Source organism: Bombina bombina, chromosome 2, assembly GCF_027579735.1.
Source record: "Bombina bombina isolate aBomBom1 chromosome 2, aBomBom1.pri, whole genome shotgun sequence".
NCBI classification, from domain to species: Eukaryota; Metazoa; Chordata; class Amphibia; order Anura; family Bombinatoridae; genus Bombina; species Bombina bombina.
The window spans coordinates 180,220,530-180,240,600 of record NC_069500.1 but is presented as its reverse complement, the minus strand read 5'-3'; the positions used below and the strand labels follow the sequence as shown (position 1 = coordinate 180,240,600).

The window sequence follows — 20,071 nt, the reverse complement described above, 5'->3', positions numbered from 1 at the left end:
GCAACCAGAAGCAATAAATAATGAGACTTAAATAATGTGGAGACAAAAATGACGCCCATATTTTTTAGCGCCAAAAAAGACGCCCACATTATTTGGCGCCTAAAAGCTTTTGGCGCCAGAAATGACGCCACATCCGGAACGCCGACATTTTTGACGCAAAAAAACGTCAAAAAATGACGCAACTTCCGGCGACACGTATGACGCCGGAAACAGAAAAAAAAATTTGCGCCAAAAAAGTCTGCGCCAAGAATGACGCAATAAAATGAAGCATTTTCAGCCCCCGCGAGCCTAACAGCCCACAGGGAAAAAGTCAAAATTTTTTAAGGTAAGAAAAAATGATTGAAACAAATGCATTTATCCCAAATATGAAACTGACTGTCTGAAAAATAAGGAATGTTGAACATTCTGAGTCAAGGCAAATAAATGTTTGAATACATATATTTAGAACTTTATATAAAAGTGCCCAACCATAGCTTAGAGTGTCACAGAAAATAAGATTTACTTACCCCAGGACACTCATCTACATGTTTGTAGAAAGCCAAACCAGTACTGAAACGAGAATCAGCAGAGGTAATGGTATATATAAGAGTATATCGTCGATCTGAAAAGGGAGGTAAGAGATGAATCTCTACGACCGATAACAGAGAACCTATGAAATAGACCCCGTAGAAGGAGATCACTGCATTCAAATAGGCAATACTCTCCTCACATCCCTCTGACATTCACTGCACGCTGAGAGGAAAACCGGGCTCCAACTTGCTGCAGAGCGCATATCAACGTAGAATCTAGCACAAACTTACTTCACCACCTCCATCGGAGGCAAAGTTTGTAAAACTGAATTGTGGGTGTGGTGAGGGGTGTATTTATAGACATTTTAAGGTTTGGGAAACTTTGCCCCTCCTGGTAGGAATGTATATCCCATACGTCACTAGCTCATGGACTCTTGCTAATTACATGAAAGAAATGAAATTATCAGGGAAGCATAATTTATGTTTTCCATCTAAAGGGGAGGAGAGTCCACTGCTTCATTCATTACTTGTGGCAACATATACCCAAGCTCTAGAGTACACTGAATGAAGAAAATGGGAGGGTAAAAGGAGGTGGACCCTATACTGAGGGCACCACAGCCTGCAGAACCTCTCTCTCAAAAGCTGCTTCCACCGAAGCAAAAACATCAAATAAGCAAAATGTTGCAAAAGAATATAAAGAGGACCAAGTAGCCGCCTTACAAACCTGCTCCATAGAAGCCTCATTCTTAAAGGCCCAAGAAAAGGCTACAACTCTAGTTGAATGAGCCGTAATCCTCAGAGGAGGCTTATGTCCCGCCGTCTCAATGCGAAACTGAGAACACTCATCAGCCAAAAGATAAAGAAGTCGAAGAGGCCCTTTGACCCCCGCACTTCCCAGAAAGAGAACAAACAGATAAAGAAGTTTGTCTAAATTACTGCGTGGCCTGAAGATAGGACTTCAAGGCACAAACCACATCCAGATTTACATTGAAATGAACAACAATCTTTTGATTGGTGTTGTGAATTGACACAGCCTTAGAAAGAAAACCTAACTTGGTTCGTAGAACAACCTTATAAGCATGGAAAGCCACATAAGGAGGGACGCATTGCAAGGCAGTAATCACAGATTAGACGGTAGAAAAGGAACCTTCCAAAACATAGTTTAATGTCTACGTCATGCATAGGCTCCAACGGAGCCCGTGCAAAAACTAAAGAACAAGATTCAAACTCCAGGAAAGAGCAATAGATCTAAACATAGGTCTGATCCTAGCAGAGCTTTAACAAGTGACTGCACATCAGGAAGCTCAGCGAACCTCTTGTGCAGTAACACAGACAGGGACAAAATCTGACCCCTCAGGGGACTTGTAGAAATCCCTTCTCCAGTTGATCCTGGAGAACAGAATAAGTAGGTCCTCTACACCTTATTATAGATGCGACGAGCAACCAGCTACGAGCTTGAACACTCTCAAACAACCCACTCTTAGGTAGGACTAAGCGTTCAATCCCCATGCAGTCAGCCTCAGAGATCTAGACAAAGATGAACAAAAGGACCTTGGTCAGCAGATCCCTGCGACAACGTAACTTCCATGGAGGAGATAATGACATACCCACTAATCCGCAAACCATATCCTTCGCAGCCAAGACGTAGCAATCAGTATCACTGACTCCTGCTTGATTTGAACCACTACACTAGGAAGTAGTGGTAAAGGCCGTAAAATATAAATTAGATTGAACCTCCAAGGCACCGCTAATGCATCTGTTAGCTCCGCCTGAGGATCCCTGTACCTCGACCCATATCTGGGTAACTAGGTAATGAGACATCATAAGATCTTCCTCTTGCAAATCACTGCAAACACTAGGAATGGAGAGACCAATCCCCCGGATTAAAGTATTGTCTGCTGAGGAAATCCGCTTCCCAGTTGTGCACACCCGGAATGTGGATCGATGACAGCGAACAAATGTGGGTCTCCGCCCACTCCAGAATCCGAGCTACTTCCCTCATAGCTAGGGAGCTTCTCGTTCCCCCCGGATGGTTGATGTAAGCCACCGAGGATATATTCTCTGATTGGAATCTGATAAACTGGGATGAACCCAGCAGAGGCCAAGCCTTCAGAGCATTGTATATTGCCCTGAAGATCCAAAATGAGATCAGGAAGGTGCTTTTCCTCCTGAGTCCATAGGCCCTTCCAGACAGACTTGCAACCATAGTCACAATCACCCAGAATGGTCTTGAGACAGACATCCCTTGGGACAAGTGATCCGGACAAAAACCCCAGAGAGCGATTCTCTCGATTTGTTGTCCAGAGAAATCTGTTGAGACAGATCCAAATGATCGCCGTTCCACTGCTTCAGCAAGCACAGTTGCAACAGCCTGAGGGGAAACCTGGCAAGGAAATGATGTCCATGCTGGACACCATGAGACCATCACCTCCATACACCGAGCCACAGATGGCCTTAAGGAGGTGTAGAGGGCAAGACATGTTGAAGCTAGCCTGCAATGTCTCTGGTCTGTTAGAAAAATTCTCATGACTATGGAGACTATTATAGTACCCGGAAATTCCACCCTGGTACACGATACAAGAAAACTCTCTCTAGATATATCTTCCATCCATGGGATCGAAGAAGACATAGGAGAATTCCAAATGGTCCACACTCCAAAAAAAACTTCTTGAAGAATAAAGCGTTGGCCGGGATCAACCCCGAGTCAACTACTTGGAAGGCAGTTATGCTCCCCCTATAACAGCTAGACCAAACAGAAGATTAATAAACTGGAAGTGCTGGTCCAGGAATGCAAACCCTAGGAACTGGAAGTGGTCCTTGAGGATTGGAACGTGAAGGTAGCATCCTTCAGATCTATCGTGGTCATGAACTGCCCTTCTGGAACGAGGGGAAGAATGGACCTATTGTCTCCCTCTTGAACGAGGGGACATTTAAAAACTTGTTTAAGCATATCCGGTCCAAATCAGATGCAAAATTCCCTCCTCCTTTGGAACCACGAAAGGTTTGCATAGTATACCAAATCTCTCACAGTGATAGGCACCGGGACAATAACTCCTAAGAGAACAGATCCTGTACGCACCCCAGAAAGGCTGAACTGCCCTTGGGTGGCAGAGACTTGAAACCTATCTTGTGACCCTGAGCTATGACTTCCAGGACCCATGGATTCTGCACGTCCCTCAACCAAGCGACTGAAAAGAGCGACAGTTTGCCCCCTACACAATCCAGAAAAGGACTGGGGACTGCCCGTTCATGCCGACTTAGACTCAGCGGGCTTCTTGCTTTGCTTGGATTTATTCCAGGACTGAGCCAGCATCCAAGAGCTTTTGCATGTGTAGAGAGATAAGCATGTAGGGTACACACCTCACTGGACGACAATTCCTCAGAAGTGGACAGCTCAGTGGTATCAAACATTTTTGATATTAACAAATCATGAAGGCATATGGAACATAATTGAGGGGGTGGTAAAGCCTCCTCACATTATAAACAGGAATTACTCCTTAGGAATAGAGGGCGTGCCCTCTAAGTAACAGAATCCTCCATCGCTAGTGCAATAACCGGAGAACTATAAAAATAAAACTTTATTTTATTAAAAAAACTGCACCTTTATATATCCCAATGGCTGTGGCACTCACCACCTCCCATGACCCAGACAGTACAGAAAGTTAGGACTCCTCTCTGATAGACACCTGGTCAGGAAAGAGGGAAGAATCATATGGTGCACAATGAAGGACCGTCCCTGCTATGAGAAAAAGCGCGCCAAGCTTGTAAGCCTATGAGCCCATTACATCTCATGTTCAATAGTCCCCTTCAGGAGATATTAACCCTCGATTCTATACAGATAAAAGGAGTCACACTGTGACCCTGTCTTCTAGCGTTATCATACATGTATAAAATATGAAACGATCTTACCAGAATCTACACCATGGAACAGGAACACAGCCTTTCAAGTGTGACAGATAGTAGCATCGCTTCTGACATGGACCTGAGAGCAGAAAGCAGGCAGCGAAACTCGTCAACGCTGATTGCTTAAGGAGCTGTTAATATGAGTCGGGATGGTTTCGCAGAAGAACTCCCCCTGCATCTCCGGACTCTAACTTTCACACATACTCTTACTTCTCACAAGTAATGAATGAAGCAGTGGACTCTCCTCCCCTATAGATGGAAATTGAAATTACTACTACCTGCCTCTGTCCTTTCTGGTAGTTCACATCCCACAACTACCTAACCAAACCCCCAGACCACCTGGTTCTGCCCCCAGAACACCTGCATCTCCACCCCCATGCTTCTGTGACCATGAAAAACCTGTAACAATGCCTCTACCCACACCGTTCTCTCCTGTGGGACACCCGCGACTAAACCCAGGAGTGTTTGCCCCCCATTATAAGGTCTGTGAAACCGTGACTGCACTAAATTTAATTTTTTTTCAGTGAGAAAACTTTTAATACCTTAATAGCTAATCCTTGTCATGATATATCTGTACTGCATACTCTTTACCTCTTTAATAACAATTACCTTGTAAATAAAGTTCAGTCTTGGGTCCCTGTCCACTCACCACACCATAGTTTTTTACACTGAGCCCACACCAGTTCAAACTCTATAACGCAAACAAGCTATGTATATACAGATATTTATTTACCTCAAGCCAGCTAGTTACAGAGCGTGAGCTATAGTGACTGAATTGGGGTAGACAGTTGCCTTCCATTAACTGCAGTATAAAAGAAAACAAGATTATGCAGGACATATGATATATATATACTAACTATTAAACTATTATTTTTTCCCATTCACTGGCCCTTTAAATATATAACTGGAAATGAATGTTAATTAAAATACCAAGTGTAGATACAGTCTGGTGTATGGTAAAATTTGGCTGGAGGATTATTCATGCTTTGACCAGCATCTCAAAGGGGCTTAGTTAATCCAACGTGTGAATTAGCTATGGGCCATAAAATAAACCCTAAAAGTGCTTGCAAGATGAGAATGATCTACATCAAAGGAAATCAACCTATAAAAATTGGTTTGTATTATTAGAGAACTGGAGCTGGGTAATAGACATTGTTCCATCATTAAAATGGTAAACAGAGTGAGGAATTTGCAATACGTAATGGCCTTAAAGATGACCTTGCAGAAGGACAGAAGCCAATTTGATGAAACACAGACTCCTCTTGAAACGCATTGTTTACTTAGAAATGTTTATTCAGGACAATGAAAAATTACGTATATGCATAGGAATATCCCAGAGGAAATAGTGCACTGTAGTGCTTGGTATGTTCAAAGCATACTAATCTGGTAAAAATAGACACATTTCTCTTTTTAGATATTTCCTAACATGCTAAAGTTACTTTCGAATTCTGAAAGGACAAAGGTGGTACGTTATCGAAGTAGAATTAAAGAACATTATTATTTTACACTCTGGAAAACAATTGAATAAGCGAATACATAGGGATCCTGAAAAGTTAGAACAGAACTACATAGTGATTCCATTTTATCTAATGATTCTGCGCATCTTAGGGGTCCCCATTCCCATTAATCAGAATTTCATAGGAAGTGCATCCTGGGTTTTTTTTCATGGGGTTTTCAAATTAAAAGTCCTTATAATCAATTTGAAAATCCCACTATTATCCATTTATCCATTTTTTTTAATTAAATGTATTAAAATCACAATCAAAATGGCACAAAATCACATTGTATACCTCGTGTGGTAACCCTACTCCAATACATAAAAAAATACAATAATATATTTTGCAAGATTTTTTTATATATATTTAAATTCAACCCATTTTTTCCTGTTTTAAGAGTTATTTCTTTTAACATTAACATTTGTGTGTATGCTCAGTTCACACCTTAAAAAAGTTTTTTTTAATAAAAAGCCCACAACACCCCAAATTCTTATAGTTTTGTTGATTTTTATTTTTATAGTGTGTTTTATTTGATTGTGCATTTATATTAGTATATTATGCTCTTTATAAGGATTGGAACAGCTTTTCACGTGGCAAATCGAACACAATAAAATAGTAAAAGTAGTATTTAGCTATGAGGCCTATAAAGGATTGAGATGTGCCAAGCTAAATTTTAGGAGCAGCCAGCAGGGGGGAGTTGATTCACCTATGTGTCTTGGGGACTCTTAAAAGGGATATGAAAATGTTTGCCCTTGAAAGATTAATAACTTTCACTAAAAGAATTTCTGCTATTATTAAACTGCAAAAACACTTGTAAGCAAAACTGAAATGCACTCACTCGCGTTTCAATATACTACTATGTCCTTTTAAACATGGAAATAATAATAGATTTACCTTAAAACTTAGAGAAGATGCTCAATCTATAAGTAAAATGTAATTAAATAATACAGGGTGTACTTACATGGAGTTGTATCTTCATACAGAGGATCTATATTATGCAGGATCTCTACTCTAGGGGATGCACTTCCTTCACTGTGAACCAAACAGAAGAAAATTGTCTCTATTTTAGTTTTTAGCAACGGCATCTTTAACAGGTGACAACAACCTGACAAGTAACAATTGTCTTTCTCTGCTGCAAACAATTTATTCTAACATTATAAAAGTGTAATATTATCAAATAGAGAAGATTAGGTGCAACAATAATCCATGCAGGAAGATACTGGCTACATAATGAGACACATATATAAATCCAAGGTACATTAAAGTAAAAAACAATCACTTTTGTTACTAAAAGTTATCTACCAATCTAAATCTCAATAGAGCTCAAAAGTAGCATTACTGAAATCCTAACGTTCACAGGCGTGCTCACTGCCATTACTGTAGCTGGCATCGTATGTAATTTGAGCGTGGCATGATGGTAGTTTCCATGTCATACACAGTTTTGAGCATGATGTCAACAGGCATGTAACGGCATTAGCCACTAGGGTGTGTTCGTTTATGTATACCGGTTCTTATTAGTCCGGTTAGGTTTCCAGTGGTTTTTGCATGGACAGTATTCCACCACAGGTTTTTTTATCACGCACCCATAATTGGGCGAATTTGACCATTTACGGGCACGCAATAAATTAGCGCATAACTGGTTAATCTGTTAAAATCACCAAGCCCTGGAAACTCAGAAGTGACGGGAAGATGAAGAGGGATTAAGGGAGCTGGATGGAGGGGTTGGTGTTTAAACCCCTTGATCACAGCTTTCTTAAGCTCTAGAAACATTGACAGACCAACTGTTTGTAATGCCATGCTCTTTCACATGGTGTGTCTTGGAGGTTTAATTATAAACACTTAAAAAATAAAAATATAAACACACACATGTTTTAAGCACTACATATCCTCTAACAGGCCATCAAAAAGGCCTAGAGACACCCAAGACCCCATGTTTTTAAGTTCATAAGCCTTCTTCAAAATAAGTCCCCCTATATAAGTTTTAGTAGCCAGGTGATCATTGTGGTAAATATGTGTGACATATAATATGTGGGTTTCTCACTGAAAAATGGCCTACAGTAGGGCCTAAATGTAAGTAGCATCTTAGCAGTTAAAGGGTTAAACAATAAAATCTACATGCAAGGAAAAAAAAGACAAAAGATTACTCTGAATGTTCATTACAATTATGTTATTCATTATAAATTTTACAAATATTATATACATTTAATAATAGTGAATGTCAATGGTAAGGAGACAAAAAAAACCTGCATTCAGATATTTTAACAAGATGTTTCTAAGATATTGTATCTATAATTCACGGTGCTTAAAGGGACATAAATGCGCAGTAAGACAATGCTATCATTAATTGGAGAATTTTACTATTGCACTGTTAGCCAATAGGTATGTATTTCTTCCCACCAAAGTTGAAATCAGTTACAGAGCAGCAATGCAATATTGGTCCAAAAACATAATTTATGCTTACCAGATAAACTCCTTTCCTTCCGGATAGGGAGAGTCCACGGCTTCATGCCTTACTGTTGGGAAATACAACACCTGGCCACCAGTAAGGAGGCAAAGACACCCCAGCCAAAGGCTTAAATATCCCTCCCACTTCCTCATTACCCCAGTCATTTTGTCGAGGGAACAAGGAAAACTAGGAGAAACATTAGGGTATAAATGGTGCCAGAAGAATAAAATAAATAATAGGGGACCGCCCATAGACAAGAAAAAATGGGCGGGGGCCGTGGACTCTCCCTATACGGAAGGAAAGGAATTTATCTGGTATCTCTTCCTAAGATAGGGAGAGTCCACGGCTTCATTCCTTACTGTTGGGAAAACTATACCTAAGCTCCAGAGGACACTGAATGAATAGCGGGAGGGAACAAAAAAGAAGAGGCGGACCCTATTCTGAGGGCATTACAGCCTGCAAAACTATTCTCCCGAAAGATGCTTCAGCCGAAGGAAAAACATTAAAATTGTAAAATTTTAAAAAAGTATGTAAGGAAGACCAAGAAGCCGCCTTACAAATCTGATCCATAGAGGCCTCGTTCTTAAAGGCCCAAGAGGAAGCAACTGCTCTAGTGGAATGAGCCGTTATCCTCTCAGGAGGACAATGTCTCTCTGTCTCGTAAGCTCCTTAACCAAAAAGATAGGGAAGTCGAAGTAGCCTTCTGCCCCTTACGCTTCCCCAAATAGACAACAAACAGAGAGGAAGATTGTCTAAACTCCTTAGTAGCCTGAAGATAGAACACAGTTTTGAGCATGATGTCAACAGGCATGGAAAGGCATTAGCCACTAGGGTGTGTTCTTTTATGTATACCGGTTCTTATTAGTCCGGTTAGGTTTTCCAGTGGTTTTTGCATGGACAGTATTCCACCACAGGTTTTTTTATCACGCACCCATAATTGGGCGAATTTTACCATTTACGGGCTTGCAATAAATTAGCACATAACTGGTGAATCTGTCAAAATCACCAAGCCCTGGAAACTCAGAAGTGACGGGAAGATGAAGAGGGATTAAGGGAGCTGTATGGAGGGGTTGGTGTTTAAACCCCTTGATCACAGCTTTCTTAAGCTCTAGAAACATTGAAAGACCAACTGTTTGTAATGCCATGCTCTTTCACATGGTGTGTCTTGGAGGTTTAATTATAAACATTTAAAAAATAAAAATATAAACACACACATGTTTTAAGCACTACATATCCTCTAAAAGGCCATCAAAAAGGCCTAGAGACACCCAAGACCCCATGTTTTTAAGTTCATAAGCCTTCTTCAAAATAAGTCCCCCTATATAAGTTTTAGTAGCCAGGTGATTATTGTGGTAAATATGTGTGACATATAATATGTGGGTTTCTCACTGAAAAATGGCCTACAGTAGGGCCTAAATGTAAGTAGCATCTATAAACTGCAAAACAGCTCAGCACAGGGATGGAAATGGCTCAGCAGTTAAAGGGTTAAACAATAAAATCTACATGCAAGAAAAAAAAAGACAAAAGATTACTCTGAATATTCATTACAATTATCTTATTCATTATAAATTTTACAAATATTATATACATTTAATAATAGTGAATGTCAATGGTTAGGAGAGAAAAAAAAACTGCATTCAGATATTTTAACAAAATGTTTCTAAGATATTGTATCTATAATTCACAGTGTTTAAAGGGACATAAATGCGCAGTAAGACAATGTTATCATTAATTGGAGAATTTTACTATTGCACTGTTAGCCAATAGTTATGTATTTCTTCCCACCAAAGTTAAAATCAGCTACAGAGCAGCAATGCAATATTGGTCCAAAAACATAATTTATGCTTACCACAATTACTTTCCTTCCAGATAGGGAGAGTCCACGGCTTGATGCCTTACTGTTGGGAAATACAACACTTGTCCACCAGGAGGAGGCAAAGACACACCAGCCAAAGGCTTAAATATCCCTCCCACTTCCTCATTACCCCAGTCATTCTGTCAAGGGAACAAAAAGTAGGAGAAACAGAGTATAAATAGTGCCAGAAGAATAAAATAAATAATAGGGGACCGCCCATAGACAAGAAAAAGTGTGTGGGGGCCGTGGACTCTCCCTAAAAGGAAAGGAATTTATATGGTAAGCTTAAATTATGTTTACCTTCCTAAGATAGGGAGAGTCCACGGCTTCATTCCTTACTGTTGGGAAAACTATACCCAAGCTCCAGAGGACACTGAATGAATAGCGGGAGGGAACAAAAAGGAAGAGGGGGACCCTATTCTGAGGGCATTACAGCCTGCAAAACTATTCTCTCGAAAGCTGCTTCAGCCAAAGCAAAAACATTAAACTTGTAAAATTTTGAAAAAGTATGTAAGGAGGACCAGGAAGCCGTCTTACAAATCTGATCCATAGAACCCTTGTTCTTAAAGGCCCAAGAGAAAGCCACTGCTCTAGTGGAATGAGCCGTTATCCTCTCAGGAGGACGGTGTCCCACTGTCTCGTAAATTAAGGGGATGATACCCTTAACCAAAAAGATAGGGAAGTCGAAGTAGCCTTCTGCTCCTTACGCTTCCCCAAATAGACAACAAACAGAGAGGAATATTGTCTAAACTCCTTAGTAGCCTGAAGATAGAACTTCAAGGCGCGAACCACATCAAAATTGTGAAGGAAGTGTTCCTTCGATGAAGAAGGATTAGGACACAAGGAAGGAACCACAATCTCCCGATTGATGTTGCGATCTGACACAACCTTAGGAAGAAAACCTAATTTAGTACTTAAAACTGCCTTATCTGCATGAAAAATCAGATAAGGGGGCTCACATTGCAAAGCAGAGATCTCAGAAACTCTGCGCGCAGAGGCAATAGCCAATAAAAAGAGAACCTTCCAAGATAACAATTTAATGTCAACGGAATGGAGAGGCTCAAACGGAACCTGCTGCAAAACCTGAAGAACAAGATTTAGGCTCCAAGGAGGAGCCCGAGATCTAAACACAGGTCTGATCCTAATCAGAGCCTTATCAAAGGACTGCACGTCTGGAAGCTCAGCAAGTCCCTTGTGCAATAAAACCGAGAGGGACGAAATATGTCCCCTCAGGGAACTAGCAGAAAAGCACTTCTCCAGCCCATAATGGAGAAAAGATAAGATCCTGGCAACCTTAACTCTGTGCTAGGAAAAAACACGCTCTTCACACCAGAACAAGTAGGTCCTCCACACCTTGTGGTAGATATGCTGAGTAACTGGTTTACGAGTTTAAACAAGAGTATCAATGACACTCTCAGAGAAACCTCTCTTGGCTAAGACTAAGCGCTCAATCTCCACGTAGTCAGCCTCAGAGAATCTAGATTTTGATTAACAAATGGACCTTGTATCAGCAGGTCTCTGCGACAATGTAACTTCCACGGAGGAGATGAGGACATCCCCACTAGATCTGCGAACCACGTCCTTCATGGCCACTACGGAGCAATCAGAATTACTGATACCCTCTCCTGCTTGATGCGGGCCACCACTCGAGGAAGAAGCGGTAATGGAGGAAAAAGATATATAAATTAGAACTTCCAGGGCACTGCTAGTGCATGTTTTAGATCCGCTTGGGGATCTCTCGACCCGTACCTGGGTTGCTTGGAATTGAGACGGGACACCATGAGACCAGAATGTGGATTGCTGACAGCGAACAGCTGTGGGCTTCCGCCCCCTCCAGAATCTGAGATACTTCCTTCATTGCCAAGGAACTTCTCCCTGATGGTTGATGTAAGCCACAGAGGTTGTATTGTCTGATTGGAATCTGATAAACTGGGAGGAACCCAGAAGTGGCCAAGCCTTCAAGGCCTTGAAAATTGCCCATAGTTCCAAAAACATAATTTATGTAAGAACTTACCTGATAAATTCATTTCTTTCATATTAGCAAGAGTCCATGAGCTAGTGACGTATGGGATATACATTCCTACCAGGAGGGGCAAAGTTTCCCAAACCTTAAAATGCCTATAAATACACCCCTCACCACACCCACAAATCAGTTTAACGAATAGCCAAGAAGTGGGGTGATAAGAAAAAAGTGCGAAAGCATAAAAAATAAGGAATTGGAATAATTGTGCTTTATACAAAAAAATCATAACCACCACAAAAAAGGGTGGGCCTCATGGACTCTTGCTAATATGAAAGAAATGAATTTATCAGGTAAGTTCTTACGTAAATTATGTTTTCTTTCATGTAATTAGCAAGAGTCCATGAGCTAGTGACGTATGGGATAATGACTACCCAAGATGTGGATCTTTCCACGCAAGAGTCACTAGAGAGGGAGGGATAAAATAAAGACAGCCAATTCCTGCTGAAAATAATCCACACCCAAAATAAAGTTTAATGAAAACATAAGCAGAAGATTCAAACTGAAACCACTGCCTGAAGTACTTTTCTACCAAAAACTGCTTCAGAAGAAGAAAACACATCAAAAATGGTAGAATTTAGTAAAAGTATGCAAAGAGGACCAAGTTGCTGCTTTGCAAATCTGATCAACCGAAGCTTCATTCCTAAACGCCCAGGAAGTAGAAACTGACCTAGTAGAATGAGCTGTAATCCTTCGAGGCGGAGTTTTACCCGACTCGACATAGGCATGATGAAATAAAGATTTCAACCAAGATGCCAAAGAAATGGCAGAAGCTTTCTGGCCTTTTCATGAACCGGAAAAGATGACAAATAGACTAGAAGTCTTTCGGAAAGACTTAGTAGTTTCAACATAATAATACAAAACTCTAACAGCATCCAAAGAATGCAATGATTTCTCCTTAGAATTCATAGGATTAGGACATAATGAAGGAACCACAATTTTTCTACTAATGTTGTTAGAATTCACAACCTTAGGTAAAAAATTCAAAAGAAGTTTGCAGCACCACCTTATCCTGATGAAAAATCAGAAAAGGAGACTCACAAGAAAGAGCAGATAATTCAGAGACTCTTCTGGCAGAAGAGATGGCCAAAAGAAACAAAACTTTCCAAGAAAGTAATTTAATGACCAAAGAATACATGGGTTCAAAAGGAGGAGCTTGAAGAGCCCCCAGAACCAAATTCAAACTCCAAGGAGGAGAAATTGACTTAATGACAGGTTTTATACGAACCAAAGCTTGTACAAAACAATGAATATCAGGAAGATTAGCAATCTTTCTGTGAAAAAGAACAGAAAGAGCAGAGATTTGTCCATTCAAGGAACTTGCGGACAAACCTTTATCTAAACCATCCTTAAGAAACTGTAAAATTCTCGGTATTCAAAAAGAATGCCAAGAAAAATGATGAGAAAGACATTAAGAAATATAAGTCTTCCAGACTCTATAATATATGTCTCTAGATACAGATTTACGAGCCTGTCACATAGTATCAATCACAGAGTCAGAGAAACCTCTTTGACCAAGAATCAAGCGTTCAAACTCCATACCTTAAAATGTAAGGATTTGAGATCCTGATGGAAGAAAGGACCTTGCGACAGAAAGTCTGGTCTTAACGGAAGAGTCCACAGCTGGCAAGAGGCCATCCGGACAAGATCCGCATACCAAAACCTGAGAGGCCATGCTGGAGCTACCAGCAGGACAAACGAGCATTCCTTTAGAATCTTGGAGAATACTCTTGGAAGAAGAACTAGAGGCGGAAAGATATAGGCAGGATGATACTTCCAAGGAAGTGATAATGCATCCACTGCCTCCGCCCAAGGATCCCGGGATCTGGACAGATACCAGGGAAGTTTCTTGTTTAGATGAGAAGCCATCAGATCTATTTCTGGGAGTTCCCACATTTGAACAATCTGAAGAAATACCTCTGGGTGAAGAGACCATTCGCCCGGATGCAACGTTTGGCGACTGAGATAATCCGCTTCCCAATTGTCTATACCTGGGATATGAACCGCAGAGATTAGACAGGAGCTGGATTCCGCCCAAACCAAAATTCGAGATACTTCTTTCATAGCCAGAGGACTGTGAGTCCCTCGATGATTGATGTATGCCACAGTTGTGACATTGTCTATCTGAAAACAAATGAACAACTCTCTCTTCAGAAGAGGCCAAGACTGAAGAGCTCTGAAAATTGCACGGAGTTCCAAAATATTGATCGGTAATCTCACCTCCTGAGATTCCCAAACCCCTTGTGCCGTCAGAGACCCCCAGACAGCTCCCCAACCTGTAAGACTTGCATCTGTTGAGATTATAGTCCAGGTTGGAAGAACAAAGAAGCCCCCTGAACTAAACAATGGTGATCTGTCCACCACGTCAGAGAGTGTCGTATAATCGGTTTAAAGATATTAATTGAGATATCTTTGTGTAATCCCTGCACCATTGGTTCAGCATACAGAGCTGAAGAGGTCGCATGTGAAAACGAGCAAAGGAGATTGCATCCGATGCGGCAGTCCTAAGACCTAAAATTTCCATGCATAAGGCTACCAAAGGGAATGATTGTGACTGAAGGTTTTGACAAGCTGATATCAATGTTAAACTTCTCTTGTCTGACAAGGACAGAGTCATAGACACTGAATCTATCTGGAAACCTAAAAAGGTTACCCTTGTCTGAGGAATCAATGAACATTTTGGTAAATTGATCCTCCAACCATGATCTTGAAGAAACAACACAAGTCGATTCGTATGAGATTCTGCGAAAATGTGAAGACTGAGCAAGTACCAAGATATCGTCCAAATAAGGAAATACCAAAACCCTGTTCTCTGATTACAGACAGAAGGGCACCGAGAACCTTTGAAAAAAATTCTTGGAGCTGATGCTAGGCCAAACGGTAGAGCCACAAAACTGGTAATGCTTGTCTAAAAAGAGAATCTCAGAAACTAAAAGTGATCTGGATGAATCGGAATATGCAGATATGCATCCTGTAAATCTATTGTAGACATATAATGCCCTTGCTAAACAAAAGGCAGGATAGTCCTACAGTTACCATCTTGAATGTTGGTATCCTTACATAACGATTCAATATTGATAGATCTGGAACTGGTCTGAAGGAATTGACCTTCTTTGGTACAATGAAGAGATAGAATAAAACCCCAGCCCCTGTTCCAGAACTGGAACTGGCATAATTACTCCAGCCAACTCTAGATCTGAAACACATTTCAGAAATGCTGAGCCTTTGCTGGGTTTACTGGGACACGGGAAAGAAAAAAATCTCTTTGCAGGAGGCCTTAACTTGAAGCCAATTCTGTACCTTTCTGAAACAATGTTCTGAAACCAGAGATTGTGAACGGAATTGATCCAAATTTCTTTGAAGAAAACGTAATCTGCTCCATACCAGCTGAGCTGGAATGAGGGCCGCACCTTCATGGGTACTTAGGAGCTGGCTTTAGGTTTCTATAAGGCTTGGATATATTCCAAACTGGAAATGGTTTCCAAACTGATACCGCTCCTGAGGATGAAGGATCAGGCTTTTGTTCCTTGTTGTGAGGAAAGGAACGAAAACGATTATTAGACCTAAATTTACCTTAGATTTTTTATCCTTTGGTAAAAAAGTTCCCTTCCCTCCAGTAACAGTTGAGATAATAGAATCCAACTGAGAACCGAATAATTTATTACCCTGGAAAGAAAGGGAAAGCAAAGTTGACTTAGAAGACATATCAGCATTCCAAGTTTTAAGCCATAAAGCTCTTCTAGCTAAAATAGCTAGAGACATATACCTGACATCAACTCTAATGATATCAAAAGATGGTATCACAAATAAAATTATTAGCATGTTATAGAATAATAATAATGCTATAAAATTATGATCTGTTACTTGTTGCGCTAAAGCTTCTAACCAAAAAGTTGAAGCTGCAGCAACATCCGCTAAAAATATAGCAGGAGTAGAGACAGCCCCATTAACCTTAGGGATTTTGTCCCAAAAAACTCTAATCTGTCAGATGGCACAGGATATAATTGCTTAAAACGTTTTTAGAAGGAGTAAATGAATTACCCAAATTATTCCATTCCCTGGAAATTACTTCAGAAATAGCATCAGGGAGAGAAAACACTTCTGGAATAACTACAGGAGATTTAAAAACCTTATTTAAACGTTTAGATTTAGTATCAAGAGGACCAGAATCCTCTATTTCTAATGCAATTAATACTTCTTTAAGTAAAGAACGAATAAATTCCATCTTGAACAAATACAAAGATTTATCAGCATCAACCTCTGAGACAGAAACCTCTGAACCAGAAGAACCATTATCAGTATCAGAATGATGATGTTCATTTAAAAATTCATCTGAAAAAAGAGAAGACTTTTATGTATACTAGAAGGAGAAATAACAGACATAGCCTTCTTAATGGATTTAAAAATAAAATCTCTTATGTTATCAGGAACACTCTGAAAATTAGATGTTGACGGAACAGCAACAGGTAATGTAACAGTACTAAAGGAAATTGTATCTGCATTAATAAGTTTGTCATGACATGCAATACAAACAACAGCTGGAGAAACAGATACCAAAAGTTTATAGCAGATACACTTAGCTTGGTAGCTCCAGCACCGGGCAGCGATTTTCCTGAAGTATCTTCTGACTCAGTTGCAACGTGGAACATCTTGCAATATGTAATAGAAAAAACAACATATAAAGCAAAATTGATCAAATTCCTTAAATGACAGTTTCAGGAATGGGAAAAAAATGCCAGTGAACAAGCTTCTAGCAACCAGAAGCAATAAATAATGAGACTTAAATAATGTGGAGACAAAAATGACGCCCATATTTTTTAGCGCCAAAAATGACGCCACATCCGGAACGCCGACACTTTTGACGCAAAAAAACGTCAAAAAATGACGCAACTTCCGGCGACACGTATGACGCCGGAAACAGAAAAAAAAATTTGCGCCAAAAAAGTCCGCGCCAAGAATGACGCAATAAAATGAAGCATTTTCAGCCCCCGCGAGCCTAACAGCCCACAGGGAAAAAGTCAAATTTTTTAAGGTAAGAAAAAATGATTGATTCAAATGCATTATCCCAAATATGAAACTGACTGTCTGAAAATAAGGAATGTTGAACATCCTGAGTCAAGGCAAATAAATGTTTGAATACATATATTTAGAACTTTATAAAAAAGTGCCTAACCATAGCTTAGAGTGTCACAGAAAATAAGCTTACTTACTTACCCCAGGACACTCATCTACATGTTGTAGAAAGCCAAACCAGTACTGAAACGAAAATCAGCAGAGGTAATGGTATATATATAAGAGTATATCGTCGATCTGAAAAGTGAGGTAAGAGATGAATCTCTACGACCGATAACAGAGAACCTATGAAATAGACCCCGTAGAAGGAGATCATTGCATTCAAATAGGCAATACTCTCCTCACATCCCTCTGACATTCACTGCACGCTGAGAGGAAAACCGGGCTCCAACCTGCTGCGGAGCGCATATCAACGTAGAATCTAGCACAAACTTACTTCACCACCTCCATAGGAGGCAAAGTTTGTAAAACTGATTTGTGGGTGTGGTGAGGGGTGTATTTATAGGCATTTTAAGGTTTGGGAAACTTTGCCCCTCCTGGTAGGAATGTATATCCCATACGTCACTAGCTCATGGACTCTTGCTAATTACATGAAAGAAATATTGTTTGGGAGTGATGAATCCACAACCCCTGTGCCTTCCTGGCACCCCAAACAGCTCCCCATCCGGATAGGCTTGCGTCCGTAGTCACAATCTCCCAGGATGGTCTTAAGAAGCATGTCCCTCGGTACAGATGATCTTGGCAGAGTCACCAAAAGAGAGATTCTCTTGACCGGCTGTCTAATACAATCTGTTGAGACAGATCTGAATGATCGCTGTTCCACTGTCTCAGCATGCACAATTGTAAAAGTCTGAGATGGAACCTGGCAAAAGGAATGATGTCCATGCAGGACACCATGAGACCAATCAGCTTCATACACTGAGACACAGAGGGACTCAAGGAGGTCCGGAGGGCAAGACATGCTGAAGTTAGCTTGCAATGTCTCTGGTCTGTTAGAAATATCCTCATGGATATGGAGTCTATTATAGTACCCAGGAATTCCACCCTGGTACTTGGGATAAGAGAACTATTTTCCAAGTTTATCTTCCATCCATGTGATCGAAGAAGACTGAGAAGGGACTCCATGGCAATGGCTACAAGAGACCCCAGAACCTTCGTAAAGATTCTTGGAGCAGTAGCTAGGCCAAATGGAAGGGCAATGAATTAGAAGTGCTGGTCCAGGAATGCAAACCTCAGGAACTGAAAGTGTTCCCTGTGGATTGGAACATGAAGGTAAGCGTCCTTCAGATCTATAGCGGTCATAATCTGGCCTTATTAAATTAAAGGTAGGATGGACCTTAGCGTCTCCATCTTGAAGGAAGGGAAACTGAGAAATTTGTTTAAGCACCATAGGTCCAGAATTGGGTGGAAAGTTCCCTCCTTCTTTGGGACCACCAAAAGGTTTGAATAAAACCCCAAACCTCTTTCTTCGATAGGCACCGGGACAATAACTCCTAAGGAGGATAGATCCTGAACGCACCCTAGAAAGGCATCCCTCTTTTCTGGTCTGGTAGACAGATTCGAGATAAGGAATCTGCTCCTTGGCGGATGAGATTTGAAGCCTATCTTGTATCCTTGAGATACCACCTCTAAGACCCACGAATTCAGTACGTCCTTGAACCAGGCGTCTGAAAAAAAGAGATAGTATGCCCCCTACATGATCTGATCCTGGATTGGGGCCCGCCCCTTCATGCCAATTTGTTTTTAGTGGGCTTCTTATTCTGCTTGGACTTATTCCAGGACTGAGCTGGCTTCCAAGTACTCTTGGGTTGCTCAGGCTTGGAGGAGGATTGTTGTCGTTGGGATTTGTCAGAACGAAAGGAACGGAAATTAGAAGTTTGTCATTCCTTAGACTTGTTCTTCTTATCTTGCGGTAGCAAGGCACCCTTGCCTCCGGTAATCGTAGAAATAATGGAGTCCAGGCCTGGACCAAATAAAATTTTTCCCTTGAAGGGAAAAGAAAGGAGTCTGGACTTAGAAGTCATATCCGCAGACCAAGACTTTAACCAGAGCATCTGGCGGGCTAGGACAGCACAGCCAGAGGCCTTTGCATTTAGGCGAATAATTTGCATGTTCGCATCACAGATAAAAGAATGAGCAATTCTCAGAGCTTTAATTCTGTCTTGAATATCCTCGAGGGGAGACTCCACCTCAACGAGTTCCGACAAAGAGTTGCACCAGTAGGTAGCCGCTCCGGCAACCGTGGCAACTGCAGCCGCCGGTTGAAACAAAAATCCTGTATGTTGAAACATCTTTCTCAGAAAGGTTTCCGATTTCTTATCCATCGGCTCTCTGAACAAAGAACTATCCTCAAGAGGTATAGTAGTACATTTAGCAAGCGTAGATATAGCACCATCCAACTTAGGAATGGAGCTCCACAAATCCAATTGAGAGTCTGGGACCGAAAACAACTTTTAAAAGTAGACGAGGGGGAAAAGGAAGAACCAATTCTTTCCCATGCGTTCTTAATAATGTTCGCCATCTTAACCGGCACAGGAAAAGGCAAAGGAACTTTCCTGCCTTCGTAAACTCTGTCTGATTTAGGTATCATAGGTTCTTCAGGCAACCTCTAACGTAGACAGAAACTCCTTTAATAAAAAATGCAAGTACTCAATTTTAAACCTAAAGGACGGTTCCTCCGCAGTAGGGAGCTTAGACGCTAAGGACTCCGACCCAGAAAGTTCACCCTCTGAAGCTACAGAGGTTAACTCATCATCGGATAACTGGGAC

At 40.8% G+C, this 20,071-nt stretch overlaps 1 protein-coding gene across 1 annotated transcript in view; it reads right to left on the bottom strand.

Moving 5' to 3' along the window:
* ARSB (arylsulfatase B) overlaps positions 1-20,071 on the bottom strand; it is a 359,168-nt gene that overhangs the window by 144,137 nt on the left and 194,960 nt on the right. The window contains exon 6 of the mRNA XM_053701372.1: positions 6,870-6,940. Coding sequence (XP_053557347.1) covers positions 6,870-6,940 — 71 coding nt within the window. The remainder of the gene's footprint in view (positions 1-6,869; positions 6,941-20,071) is intronic.